At 40.2% G+C, this 15,357-nt stretch overlaps 1 protein-coding gene across 5 annotated transcripts in view; it reads right to left on the bottom strand.

Annotated features, from left to right (window-relative positions):
* AKAP7 (A-kinase anchoring protein 7) overlaps positions 1-15,357 on the bottom strand; it is a 122,823-nt gene that overhangs the window by 16,340 nt on the left and 91,126 nt on the right. Inside the window, exon 2 of one of the 5 annotated variants that reach the window (XM_015472854.3) lies at positions 15,005-15,073. Coding sequence (XP_015328340.1) covers positions 15,005-15,073 — 69 coding nt within the window. 5 annotated transcript variants of the gene reach the window in all.

The raw sequence follows: 15,357 nt of genomic DNA, 5'->3' as shown, positions 1-15,357 counted from the left end.
GAGATGAAAACCACAACGTATTCCCTAAAAAGGATAAATTGGACATCATCAAAATGTAAAACTTTTGCTTTTCGTAAAACACTGTTAAGGCAAAAAAAGCAAACTACAGCCTAGGAGAAAGTACATATATTTGCAAAATATATATACATAATACATATATAAAGAAAGTGCATTCAGAATACAAAAATAATTCCAACAACTTAGTAAGACAAAATAAAATAAAAAACGACCCAAAAGAATTGAAATGTTACTTTCCAAGTGATATACAGATGGCGAATAAACATATGAAAAGATACGTAACATTATTAGCCATTAGGAAAATGCAAATTAAAGTCACAGTGAGATACTACTACTCATCCACTAAAATTAAAACTTAAAAGATAAACAATATCAAGTGTTGGTAAGGATTTGAAGCAAGTGGAACTCCTGTTGCTAGTGGGAATGCAAAAATGGCATAGTCAGCTTGTAAAAACTTTGCAAATTTCAAATACAAGTTTATCTTATGAAAGTTGGCCACACTCTTACCATGCAACCCTGCAGTCTCATTCCTCACTAGAATTGAAAACAAGTGATATGAAAGCTTATGCTCACATGAAAATCTATACATGAATGTTTATCGTAGCTTTATTCACAAATGCCCCAAACTAGAAACAACTGAAATACCTTCAACTGGTGAATGGATCAATAAGCTGTGGTATATCCACCCAATGGACTAGTACTCAGCAAAACAAAGGAATGAACACTGATACATGCCACAGCACAGATGAATCTAAGGTGCATTACTGCTAAGTGAAAAGAGGCCAGAGTCAAAAGGCTGCATACTGCCTGATCTCATCTTTATGACATTCTGAGAAAGGGAAAACCATCAGTAGTGAAACAGACCAGTGATTTCCAGGGGCTGGGGATGAGGACAGGAGTTACAAAGGGGCCCGAGAACATATGAAGGGTAATGCAACTCTTCCACTGTTGACTGGTGGTGGTTAAATGACTCTATGTGTTGATCAAAACTCATAGAACTATACACACACAAAAGTGAATTTTTCTGTATGTAAATTCTACCTCAATTAATAAAATACTAATGAGAACAATTTCCTCCCCACGATGAGGGACTATTGAGGGGTTTATTCCACATGTGAACTCGCTGAATAGACTGGTGCCCTGTCACTCTTTGCAATTAGCATGAAGTGAGTAGTAAGGATGACTCTCTCAGCTCTTCTCTCTAAGAGTCACGTCTCAACTATGATATCTGTGCTCTCTCCCAGCTGCAGGCTTCAGAGTCTCAAGTGCTCTCTTTCTGAATCATGTTTTTTCTCTCGTGCTCAATATCAAAATTTGAAAATAATTTCCAGAAAAAGAAACTGGGGTAGTTTCTGAGCATGAATAAACCCAAATCATTCTCATTCTCCTCTTCAGTGTATCAGACACATATCATTTGCACCAATATGTTCAAAGACTGCAAACTAAACTGCTACCCGGTACTTGATTGACAGGTGATTATCATCAATCTGTTGTTGAAATCTATTTCCAAGGGGCACTCTGCTCTCCGTGGTTTGTTTGCTCACTTGTTTTGCCTTGTGTTGTCTGTAGGTGTCTATCTGCTGTTCCGTATCATAAATTGCTCTCTATTAAATAGAAACTGTGGTTGTTTCCTCCTGAATTTTGATTCCTGTATTTGCTCAGGTGGAAATATAAGGAGTTCCCGATACCCCCTGATGGTCTGCTCAGGACCACTCTATGTCATTTTGTACAAAGCTGATTGTGGAGTGCAGTTCGAGCAGTGATAAAGAAGCAGACCTTCCAAACCCAAGTCCTGGTGCAAAGAAGTCTCAACTTCTTTGGCTATCATTGGAAAGTGATTCTCATGGCAAAGAAGAAATGAACATGTTTCAGACATGTACGGAGCATAAATTTTCAAATAATCATGCTCTTATCTGGCAGAGAGACAAGAAGGCTAGAAAATGAGCACTGCTTTGAAACTTAAAATTATTATGTTTATGTCATTCATTCTTTTATTTAGGGCTTTCCTGGAGGCTCAGAGGGTAAGGAATCTGCCTGCAATGCAGGAGATACAGGTTTGATCCCTGGGTTGGGCAGATCCCCTGGAGAAGGGAATGGCAACCCACTCCAGTATTCTTGCGTGGAGAATTCCATGTACAGAGGAGTCTGGTGGCTACAGTCCATGGGGTCACAAAGAGTCGGACACGACTGAGCAACTACACCACATAAAACTTAAAGGTACAACTAACTAGAATTAATTTTCATGTGTTTGACCAATACATCTGCTCATGATAAACTATACTTTTCTTTCCTAGGCTGATCTTCCAGGGTAGCAGCAGATTCAAGCAGAAATAAAGGTCACTTTCCTGTTTTGAAGGTAATGTTCACCAATGTAATCAGCAGCATAAATGTTGCCATCAATCTAATTGGTGAAATAAATCATAACTATAGATATCACTTCACCTCTTTTATAAGCAATAAGGATACACCCAGATCAAGAGCTTCCACAGGCTGAGAAAAACCCCAAGGTACCAGGTCACTAACAGCAATAGCAAGAATATATCCTTCCATCTATTTAGGGAACACTTCACCCTTTCCAAAGTGCTTTCAGGAACATTCTTTTATTTGGTCCTCAAAGAAATCTCATGAGGTAAAACAAGTGCTGTTCTTCCATTATTTCAAGCAAGAACATGGAGATACAAGAGCTAGATAAAATGCCTACCAATACCATGTAGTAGTGATGGCAATCCACAGCTCCCACTTGAAATCAGAAAGATGAGTTGATACACGACACCCACCCCCCAGCAGATTCTCCACAATTCCCTGTTGCAGCCTTGTCCTGGAGAAATGAAGGTATATGTATGAGAAATACTGTATCATTTAACAACTGGTTGACTGGAAAACAAAGATTCAGAAGGTTTCGCTAGCAGATTGAAATTTTTATTTTTATTTTTTTTTAACTTTTAGACTAAATAATGGATTTTAGGGCTTCACTGGTGGCTCAGCGGTAAAGAATCCACCTGCCAATTCAGAAGACATGGCTTTGATCCCTGGGTTGGGAAGATCCCCTGCAAAAAGAAATGGCAACCCACTCCAGTATTCTGGCCTCGAAAATTCTATGGACAGAGGACCCTGACGGGCTACAGTCCATGGAACTGCAAAGGAGTCGGCCACGACTTAGCAACTAAACAACAACAACAATGGGTGTTGGTGAATGCAGTGAATCCTTTCCTTCCATCTTCCTTCCTTCTTCCCCCCTTGATCTCCTCTTTCTTTCCTTTCATCTCTCTGGCCACACAGTCACGGGCATGGACCCTGCCTTCAGGAAACCTGCAACTGAGTAGAGGTAGAAGTTATTATGTGTTAATAAATAAGGGAAACTTCAGAACGCAGTCTTGTAGGTGGTGACAAGAGGAGGAGACAGAGATGGAGAAGGATGAGGCTGAGAATGTGTGCGGGAGGGACCACGGAGGCTCCTGCAGGGCATGCCGTGGAATCTGCTCATCTCTTGTTTCTAGAGCATCTACTATGATCAAATTATACTTCTCAATTCTGACATACACAAAAATTACTATGGCTGGTCTTCAAGGAATTGCTTATTTCAACCCATGAGGTATAATGGTAAAGAAAATCAGATTTTTACAACCCTGCTAATGCTTCAAAATGTAAGCTTGGGTTTCAGAACATTTCTATTATTTTATAGGAAAACATCAGCTATGCCACTAACCAGTGATTCTGCTTCATTCTGTTTCAGGCTTGATGTAAATAACCAGTTGTTAGGCTTAGTGAGAGGGACAAAACCTAAGCTTAACTACAATATGATCAAGAGCACCGTGCATGCCAAGTTGCTTCCGTCGTGTCTGACTCTTTACGACCCTATGGACTGTAGCCTGACAGACTCCTCTGTCCATGGGATTCTCCAAGCAAGAATACTGGAGTGGGCTGCCATCCCCTCCTCCCAGGGATCTTCCCGACCCTAATGAACCCTGCATTGTCTCCGGCGTTGGCAGGTGGGTTCTTCATCACTAACACCGCCTGGGAAGTCTTAAGAGCACCATAAATACTTGAAATATCACACACAGGTTGAAAGAAATCAGATTTTTTAAAAGGATTCAAAACCTAGCTCTGTTTAACTCAGCTAACTGCCCAATCTTATAGCAAATGCTTTTGGTATGATCATGTGGAGTGTGTTTCATGCTAAAAAATGTTCCATCTAATGATTCAACTAGCCAACACAGAAAGTAGGGTAAACTGTTTCTGTTATCTTTCTTTCATGGCTCCCAAAACCTAATTTTCAAAGTCTGACCAAGGAAATCCAGATGCACAGGACGATGTATTTGGCTTGTAAGCCCTGAGAAAAACTGTGGACTGAGTCTAATGGCTATTACTCCAGCAATGCTGCTGGGTCAAAGAGAGCATTTCCAGGCTAAACAAAACGTGAAGATGAGATGGTTGACCGTTAAAACAAAATCAAGAGAAAATTGACAATTTACGGTCATCCTTGGCCATTCTTCTGGGCATATAATAAAACAAAGAAACAGAGCACAAATTCAAACACTGAATCCTGAGCAAAAAGAACTATTCCCCCACTGTAAAATGGGGCAAGTCATTCTACTCTGCTGTCCCCACAGAACTTCCGAGAGGCTCTGAGGGGGACAGAGTGGGCCTACAGAGAGGTGTGGGGCCAAAGGCATTGTCGCTGCTCCCCCACCCCCACCATTTCAGTTCTAACCACCCCCGCTCATCTGAGCCCCACAGCCCTCGCCGTGCGGCCAACTGTTCATCACGCATGGTCTTGTTATATTTTAAAAAATGAAGCTCAGTGAACTCATAAATTGATTGCTGCAGCCTCAGAAATAATGGTTGAGAAAAGTAAATATGAAAGTATATCCTAAAGGTAATTGAGGATATACTTTTCTTTTCTCAGTGACCTAAGACTAGGAATTTACTAGAGGCTTCCAAAAAGACAAAAATCAAATGATTTTTTTTACGTTCTCTTTGGTGATATCTACTACTCATCAAGTTCTCTGACTGTGTGAATTGATACTGCTGCTGCTACTGCTGCTAAGTCGCTTCAGTCGTGTCCGACTCTGTGCGACCCCATAGATGGCAGCCCACCAGGCTCCCCCTGCAGGAAGTTAAATGAGCCAGTGAACTTGTTGAATAATCACTGGTGGTCTGTAAGGGTAAATTCATTTCTTCCAGCAATGGAGGTCTGCTTCTCATGCTCTTGGTGTCTAAATGGGGAAGAACTGCTCCTAGTCAAAGGAATTTCAGGAATTGGGTAGAAAGATACACGTGCTTCAGGGGTGGACAAAAGACAGTCACTGCCACACTGGACTGATGTTCCTGGGGAAAACGGGCACCGAAAAGATGCTTAGAAGAAGGAGATCAGAGATGATCTCCACGACATTACCATTCCTCTCTGAGGATGAAACCAGAGCTGCCCCCACCACCACTGCTTAGAGTCTCCTCCCAGGAATTTAGAGGCTGAAGAGCCAAGTTCCTGCATCATCAGCTTCTTCCAAGCTCTAGTAAAGTCCTGTATAATGAGTCCCGAGACTCTGCATACTTATGTTTCCATGACACACAGCATATAACTCTGGCTGCAATAACTGTATTTACGAATCCTTTTAATAATAATAATAATAATAAAACCTAACATTAATTGCCTATTATGTGCCTGGCTTTTTTCCTCACACATTTAAATCAAAAGCTTACAATTATTATTGCTATTTTGCCCCCACCCTGAACACAAAGGATCAGAAAAGCCGTGAGACTTGCCCGTCTACACAACTAAAGAATGACAAGGTTGTGACTCAAACCACACTTCTGCCATTACACCTCCATGCTTCTCTATCTCCGAAAGTAAAAGTGTTAGTCGCTCCGTCATGTCCTACTCTTTGTGACCCCATGGACTGTACACCACCAGGCTCCTCTGTCCATGGGATTCTCCAGGCAAGAATACTGGAATGGGTAACCATTCCCTTCTCCAGGGGATCTTCTCGACCCAGGGATCAAACCTGGGTCTCTCATGCTGCAGGCAAATTCTTTACTGTCTGAGCCACCAGGGAAGTCCCCCTGTCTGGCAACTAAAAATATTCCTATGATATGTTCTATGATATTTTTAGCTCTAAAAATGAGACTTCCAACCAGAAAATACTTAGAATGCTTCCTTTTTAGTTATAAGGTCAGAATACCTGGACTGGATTCTCACTTCCCCATTCACTAGCTCTGTATCCCTGTGAAACTTGCTTAACCACTCTAAGGGTCATTTTCTGTATTTATAAACCAGGAATAACAGTAGTGTTGTACGAGAATAAAGGGCTGTGAAAATTAAATGAGATAATAACACAAAGCACTTAGCAGAGTGCTCCCCTTACAGTATTCAATAAAATTAGCTACAATTATAGTTTTTATTTAAATGAAATCAATACTGCAACCCTCTTTCAATTTATCAGGCAATAAGGCTATTTGTTTATGAGCTCCCTGCTTAGGGCTCTATAAGCAAATATGATATGGGCAACCTATTCACTTTATACAACTGGAATGACTGCAAATAAGAAAGGTATGCATCGTTCTATATAGCTTACATTCATATTCTTTTGCAACTAAATAATGTTCCTTCTTAGGTAAAGAGAAGGACTACTGCTCATGAATCCGATAAAAAGCCTTCAAGCAGACATATAAACAGACAGTAACTGAAACACAAGATACAGATGGTTTTAAGTTTCTATTAAGCTATTAGGGCTTCCTTGATAGCTCAGTTTGGTAAAGAATCCACCTGCAGTGCAGGAGACCCTGGTTTGATTCCTGGGTTGGGAAGATGAATGGAGAAGGGATAGGCTACCCACTCCAGTATTCTTGGACTTCTCTTGTGGCTCAGCTGGTAAAGAATCTGCCTGCAATGCGGTAGACCTGGATTCAATCCTTGAGTTGGGAAGATCCCCTGGAGAAGGGAAAGACTACCCTCTTTCAATTCTAAGAGTGGTGCTTTTGTGTTTCCAGCAACTACTTACGTTTCTACATGCACCAAATTAAAAGGGAAGCACTGAAAGTAGCAATTTTTCTGTACTTTAAAATCACAATGGATAAAAATAATCACATCAAGTTTAGTGTATATAGACAACGTCCCAGGAACATATCAACATCAGAACATGTGTTATGCACGTGTGGTAACTGTCACAATCTTTCGTGGCTTCAGCTTTACTTTTATCTTCCTGGTAGAAACCATTAGGTACTTTCAGTCACAGTGCTTCTTTGCATCCATTCATTGTCTAATACTCAAAAGACCTGAGATAATTAACGGCAAAAAAAAAAAAAAAAAAATACAGTAAAAGGTCAGCTCAAGGTCAGCTCTCCACCTTCCTTGTTTGCATATGTAACCCAATAAATTTTCCCTTTTAATAAAAAAAGGATAAATTTGCCTTCATGAATGGGATACATGGTGGGGGTGGTGGCTTCAGGCAACCTCTGGGTCCTCACCTTCTCAGGCTTTACTCAGTGGGAATAGGACTTCTGTCAGCTCTGGGGAGCATTTTTCAGCATTCCAGTAGAATAAGTTTTTCTCTTCTAATTCCCATATATGAAATCTCAGGGAAGATACAGGTTGTAAGCTACATGACCCTAGAGGGCATTGTATGTATCAGAGACGCTGCAATCTATGTTTTATGGCATAAAGTACCTTCAGATATGCAACATCCTAGGTAGCTCAGCTGGTAAAGAATCCACCTGGAATGCAGGAGACCCCAGTTCGATTCCTGGGTCAGGAAGATCCCTGGAAAAGGGATAGGCTACTCACTCCAGTATTTTTGGGTTTCCCTCGTGGCAGCCAGTAAAAAATCCACCTGCAATGCAGGAGAACTGGGTTCAATCCCTGGGTTGAGAAGATCCCCTGGAGGAGGGCATTGCAACCCACGCCAGTATTCTTGCCTGGAGAATCCCCATGGACAGAGGAGCCTGGCGGGCTACAATCTGTGGGGGAGCGAAGAGTCGGACACAACCAAGCAACTAAGCACAGCAGCATGTGACTTCCCAGCATCTAGCGTCTCACTGCCTTGACTTTCTTTGCTGCCCTTCTCTATCTCTGCTCTGACTGACTGGTTCCCAGATCCCTGAAAGAATTCCTCAGATTTTCAAACAGTTTATTGACTGCCTTGTCTCCTGGCATCTGAGCCTTTGATTCTCCTTAATCCCCAAAGTCATGAGAGCACAGCTGACCACTCCCAAACACTCATCCCCACCTGCCTGAAGGTTTAACTCTCACCTAATTCACTAACCTGTCCCTATATCTGTGCTGACGGTGAATGCCTAAAATTTCACATAAGTCTAAGTGAGAAAAGCCTTTAAAAAAAAAAAACAGAAGTAGAATCACAGATATAGAAAACAAATGTATGGTTACCAGGGGCAGGATAAATTGGGAGATTGAGACTGACATATTCATAACACTACATATACAACAGATAACTAACAAGAATCTACTATATAGCACAGGGAACTCTACTCAATACTCTGTATTTGCCTGTAAGCAAAAAGAATCTTAAAAAAGAGTGGGTATATGTATATGTATAACTGGTATACTTTGCTGTACACCTGAAACTAACACAGCATTGCAAATCAACCATGCTCCAATAAATATTTTTTAAATTTCAAATACTGGTTAAAAGAAATATGCCAAAATTATGTCAATTTTATTTCAATAAAACTGCAGGAAAAAGAAATATTCACCAAATAAATCACAGTAAAGACTGCAGAATACATACTTAACAAACTTCAACAGAACATATTATTTTTAAAGCATTTCCATAAACTGTAAGTTAGTCTAAAATAACTTGCTGTTTTTAAGTTAAATTGATCTGGGTGAGGGTCCTCCTTAGAAATATCTTATTAACAATTAGTCTGAATTACTGTAACCAAATCTGATTTTTAAAAAAAGTTCCTTCAAAACATGTTTAACTAATTAATTCCCTGTGTTAAATACTCTGTTGAAATAACTGGTATAATTCCTATTTTCTTGACTGGATCCTGACACAAACTATTTCCCCCTACAATGTTGTATTTACAGAGGCCTAAGTCATGAAAAAGTTGGCTTAAAGCTCAACATTCAGAAAACTAAGATCATGGCATCCGGTCCCATCACTTCATGGGAAATAGATGGGGAAACAGTGGAAACAGTGGCTGACTTTATTTTTCTGGGCTCCAAAATCACTACAGATGGTGATTGCAGCCATGAAATTAAAAGACACTTACTCCTGGGAAAGAAAGTTATGACCAACCTAGACAGCATATTAAAAAGCAGAGATGTCACTTTGTCAACAAAGGTCCATCTAGTCAAGGCTATGGTTTTTCCAGTGGTCATGTATGGATGTGAGAGTTGGACTATAAAGAAAGCTGAGAGCCGAAGAATTGATGCTTTTGAACTGTGGTGTTGGAGAAGACTTTTGAGAGTCCCTTGTTGAGATCCAACCAGTCCATCCTAAAGGACATCAGTCCTGGGTGTTCTTTGGGAGGACTGATGTTGAAGCTGAAACTCCAATACTTTGGCCACCTGATGCAAAGAGCTGAATCATTTGAAAAGACCCTGATGCTGGGAACGATTGCGGGCTGGAGGAAAAGGGGACGACAGAGGATGAGATGGTTGGATGGCATCACCAACTCAATGGACATGGGTTTGGGTGGACTCCGGGAGTTGGTGATGGACAGGGAGGCCTGGTGTGCTGCGGTTCATGGGGTCGCAAAGAGTCGGACACGACTAAGCGACTGAACTGAACTGAAGTCATGAATGACAAAGACAACAGGTACAAAGGTAAAAGCAGCTAGGAGTCTGATTTTTTTAAAAATTACAACTGCATATTTCATGAACTTGTTTCCTCATAAAACAATTTGTTTGATATGTTTTTTAATTTAATATTCAAATTTCATATAGTTTTACATATCTTTTTAGGTTTTGTTTATAAAACCTAAAGATCTGTGTATCTAATTTTATATTGAAGTACAGTGTGGTATACAGTAGTGGGTATACAACAGCACCACAATGAATTTTTATCTTAAATTCACTAAACCCATATTATAGAAAATTAATTTTAAAATTGATGTAAATCTGGACAAAATGCTTTAATAAAAATTTCATTCATAAAGACAATCATACAACACACAGTATGCCTTGGCTTGTTATCTCTAGGACTTATGGATACCAAATACTCGCTATTACTGGGCTTCCCTTGTACCTCAGCTGGTAAAGAATCTGGCTGCAATGCGGGAGACCTAGGTTCGATCCCTGGGTTGGGAACATTCCCTAGTGAAGGGAACAGCTACCCACTCCAGCATTCCAGCCTAGAGAATTCCACGGACTGTATAGTCCATGGGGTCGCAAAGAGTCTGATGTGACTGAGTGACTTTCACTTGACTTCACTTCTTCACTCACTATTACTATGGAGTTCAATATTCAATATTTTATGTGGTGCTTAGGTAAGATGACAACGTACCTAGACAAGAACCCAAAGTTGTCTATTTCTATTTTAAAGCAAGTTTGTTGATCCTAAAGGCACTAATTTAAAATAGGCATTAATAGTCATTATAAAATATGAATTAATAAAGAGGCAATTTTTTTTTCCCATAAAAATTTTGGTCTTCCATTTAAAAAGACTTCCCTGGTGGCTCAGATGGTAAAGCATCTGCCTACAATGCGGGAGACCTGGTTTCGATCCCTGGGTCGGGAAGATCCTCTGGAGAAGCAAATGGCACCCCACTCCAGTACTCTTGCCTGGAAAATACCATGGACGGAGGAGCCTGGTAAGCTACAGTCCGTGGGGTCGCAAAGAGTCAGACACGACTGAGCAACTTCACTTCACTTCACTTAAAAGAAAAAGTTTGATGGCTAAAAATAGTCTGAAAACTCTGCCTTAAATTATCTTCTTTTAGGCAACGTATTAAAAATTATTAAGGTAAGACCTGATTATAACTTCTTTCTGCTTTAGGGCTTCACTTCAGTATTTTCATTATTTAAAACAAGAGCTGTGCAAATATAATTAGAATACTACTGGGTTTAATGTAGCTTTACCATTTGGCTCCTAAAATCACCAAAAGAAAATGAGTTAAAATGAACACTCACTGTCTTAATTCTACCACCCTGGAGCCATAGAGAATATCTTCTTTCCCTTCCACATTAAAGAAGCCTCCAAATATTATAAGACAATTAACTGACTATCCTAGATAAGCAGCCGGAGTCTGTAAGCCTTCCTCTTATGATGTGGTTTCCAGCCTCCTCGCCACCCTGGCCTCCTCAGGACACAATCCTGATTGTCAGAATTCTAAATAAGGTCTGACTGCTACAGATCTAGATAGAAAGTTTTAGATTAACAGATCATCTACTTGCCAGTTTATTACTTATCATAAACATCAATCAAAACTCTTCAAAAGCTAAGCTTCACAGCTAAATTTAGCTGAATATTTTAAATGCTTAGAAAGTGTGAATTTTATTTTTGCTCTAACAGTCAGATGTAAGATATCAAATTGAAACTTGGTGTAATTCACATGGCAAATGCCAACACCAACTATCTTACCACAAAGTCGGGGTCGGGGGACACAGGCTGCTGAGATGCATTAAAAAAGTCAATCACCCTTTTCCATCAGATTCTTACCAACTGGGTGAGTTCTTTCTTGGGAATATGAAACCCTCCCTCCATGTACTCAAAGCATCCTGTGTTATACCACTTTCTCCCAGCACTCTAATTTTCATGTATACATGTTTGAGGTTAACAAATGTCCTTGACTAAAGTCATAAGTTTTGAGGGAGAGTGTGCAGAAACAGAAAATTGTAAGCTTCAAATATCTTTGACTCAGCCTTTAGTAAAATTAACATTATTTATATCCTAGTTGGCATAGACTATACTGATTCTTTATGTTTTCATCATATAATTAAAACTATACTTATTCTTTATATTTTCATCATATAGTTCCGTTTTTGCCTATGACTATTTGCTAAGGGCAAACAACATTACTATATGCCAGAAAGGTTGGCTTTGTAGTTCCAAGGTCTGCTAACTTGTACCTTTGACATTATAAATGTTTGTTAAGGAAAACTGTATTTGCTAAAATGTCTATTGTAGAAACTGTGATTGCCTGAGTCAAGCTGTAACCACTGCCTGTGATAAGAGCTTGAGGTAACTTCTACCCTGGGTGGTAATTAACTCACTTTCAATGGACTTGGCCGGTAACTTCTCTGAAATGAATGGGTGTGGTTTTGCTTGTTAGACTGAGAGCATCATGATCTTTCATCCCCAACTTTCTCCCTTCAAGGCATGATAAATACTAGAAACCAACACATCTCTTTTTAAAGAATCAAGTGAATTTAAAAAGAAATCCTCCAACAATAAGGACCATGTATCATCATTGTATCTTCCTAACACTTGGCTCAAAGCTTTCCAAATGTGATGTGTTCAACAATATTTATCAGTTGAAGTGAACTGAATTACTCTTCCTAACAGCTCCCATAAATTTCATTGCCACTAAAATGGAACATGAAAGTTCAGAAGAAATCAAAGACTTTTGGTTTCTTTACTAGGTTTAGAAATATTTGTTCCAGAATGGATGTACTCTTAGATACACTGAGTATCTTCCAGAATATATCTGAAGCCTTTTGGTTGCAGGTGATAACAATTTAGCCCAAGCAAGTTAAACCGAAAAAGAGGGGAAGGATTTATTGCTTCACAAAATACAGGTCTTAGTCACAGCTGAACTCAGAGACTCAAACAATATCATCAGGACTGTCTCTTTTTCTCTCTCCTTCTCTGGCCTCTTTCTTCTGTGCTTCACCCTCAGGAAGATGCCCCCTAACTCCCTATCAGCTAGCAATCTTGTGCTTACATCCCTTTCACTCACAACCCAAAAGGAAGACAGATCCTTGATCAACTCTTAAGAAAGTCTCTGGTCAACTCCACGTGGACCACATGTCCCTTGAACATGTGCACATGTCCCAGGGCAGGGAAGCCTAATGTCATGATGGACAGACCCCACAGAGAAGGGGAGGGAGTCCCCCAGAGGAAGGGCAGCTACACAGATAAATGCCGTAAGGCTGCTCAACAATTAAAGGCCTAAAATCCCGAGTCCCTTCCCTTCCTGGCCATGATGGAAATAAAAACAGTCTTCCAGGCTGACATCTAAGGTGACTACAGTTGTACAGTACAGTCTCATTCATTACAGAGGAATTGTATTTACTGGGTCTATAATGAGCCGATAATCAAATTCTAAATCATCAGAAACAAACTATCTTCAGATTAGACTCACATTTATAAAATAGTACAAATGATCTGTTTAACTCATCCCACACAGAAAGACTCAGCTATTTGTCAGCATTACTTTGCCGATAAAGGTCCATCTAGTCAAAGCTATGGTTTTTCCAGTAGTCATGTATGGATATGAGAGTTGGACCATAAAGAAAGCTGAGCGCCAAATAATTGATGCTTTTGAACTGTGGTGTTAGAGAAGACTCTTGAGAGTCCTTTTGACTGCAAGGAGATCAAACCAGTCAATCCTAAAGGAAATCAACCCTCAATACTCACTGGAAGGACTGATATTGACCTGAAGCTCCAATATTTTGGTCACCTCTTTTGCGAACAGCTGACTCATTGGAAAAGACCCTGATGCTGAGCAAGAGTGAGGGCAGGAGAAGGGCGAAACAGAGGATGAAATGAAAGGACGGCATCACTAACTCAATCAACATGAGTTTCAGCAAGCTCCAGGAGTTGGTGATGGACAGGGAAGCCTGGCATGCTGCAGTCCATGGGGTCGCAAAGAGTCAGACACGACTGAGCAACTGAACTGAAATGAACACAGAATGACTGTATTGAAACATATTTCATATATAAAAGTAAAAGGTCTATGTATTATTTAAACACATACTTATAAAATTAAGACGTTTCTTGTTAAAATACATATTCTGTGTGTGTGTGTGTGTGTGTGTGTATTTGTGTGCTTAGTTGCTCAATCATGTCCAACTCTAAGCAACCCCATGCCCTGTAGCCTGCCAGGCTCTTGTGCCAGGCAAGAATATTGGAGTGGGTTGCCATTTCCTACTCCAGCAGATTCTTTACCACTGAGCCACCTGGGAAGCCCTAAAATACATACTAATGCTCTTATTTTCAGCATCCTAGAAGGCCAGGGCTAGAAAGTAACTGAGCTGTCAGCGCACCCAACCATTAGCTGTTCTATCCTCCGCTAACACATGTCGCTTTGACAAATCACCACAGGATGGACATTCACCTGTTTCATTCCACATAAAGCAAATGTACTTCAAAATGGGAAAATTTGCAACAGGAAAGGAGCAAATAAAACGCCTTCTGAATTAGCTACAGAGGTATCTCTTATAGTGATTAAAGCTTCCTTTTCAGGTTTTTTAGTGAGACTGACAAACTGCAGGGGCCAATAAGCTTGTATTCCTGTTCAAGAACAATCCCTTCAGTAAGCTCACTATGAGACAATGAGGTAAAATTCAAAGAACACAAGTACTGTAAAAGACTTCAGCAAAAACTTCATCAGAGACTATTTACAACACTGATTAATCCTACAACATCTGCAGAAACATTTCATGGTAAGTATGGTCCTGTGTAGCAAGGGAAAGTGCTTAATCTTCCAAGAAATATGCATTTATTGTCAGTCTATTCTACCTATTGTGGCCAAAAAGTATACAGTTTGAGAAAATGTTCCACTGCTGGGGCTTTAAACAAAATGGTCTAGCTGCTTTGTGCTACATTTACTGAAAAATAAACTATGATGAATTCTACTAGATTTGACTACTCACCCCATTATCAAGATTTCTGGCTGTGCATACAGTTAACTTTTTACATAAACATCACCCTTGCACAAGTTGATTTTTTTTTAATCATTTTGCTTGATTAAAATAGTAGCACTAATAAATCAATGAGATGAGAATACTTTCTCTCTACCACCACCAAGGGCAAAGGCAGGATATAACAGCAGCAGGAGGGGAAAGGGACCATTTGACTCTTACCACTCGGCCAGCTGGGTCCCTCCCTTCTGTATCTCTGCAGGACTACAGAGGATGGGCTTTCCAACTCGCCTGTGTTTTGGGAACGACAACCACAAACGTAAACATTTACCAAAAACTCATTTAATTCCTCATTCGAGCTGCTCTCAGAAGGTACATTCTGGGGTCATCACCCTTTACAATGGAATTAGAAGGGCGTGGGCATAAGCTCTCTTGTGCTCTGCTCCTGGGAGGTCCTCACTTAGCTCAGAGCAGGCTAACAAGGCTACTAGGTGGGCTCACAAAAATGAAAAAGACCCAGAAGCTTACTGCACAACCCAGTAGCAAGATCAGGCCCTCCCAAACATCTAATATGG

This window comes from Bos taurus, chromosome 9 (genome assembly GCF_002263795.3).
Source record: "Bos taurus isolate L1 Dominette 01449 registration number 42190680 breed Hereford chromosome 9, ARS-UCD2.0, whole genome shotgun sequence".
NCBI lineage: Eukaryota > Metazoa > Chordata > Mammalia > Artiodactyla > Bovidae > Bos > Bos taurus.
This window is presented reverse-complemented; position numbering and strand designations above follow the sequence as displayed.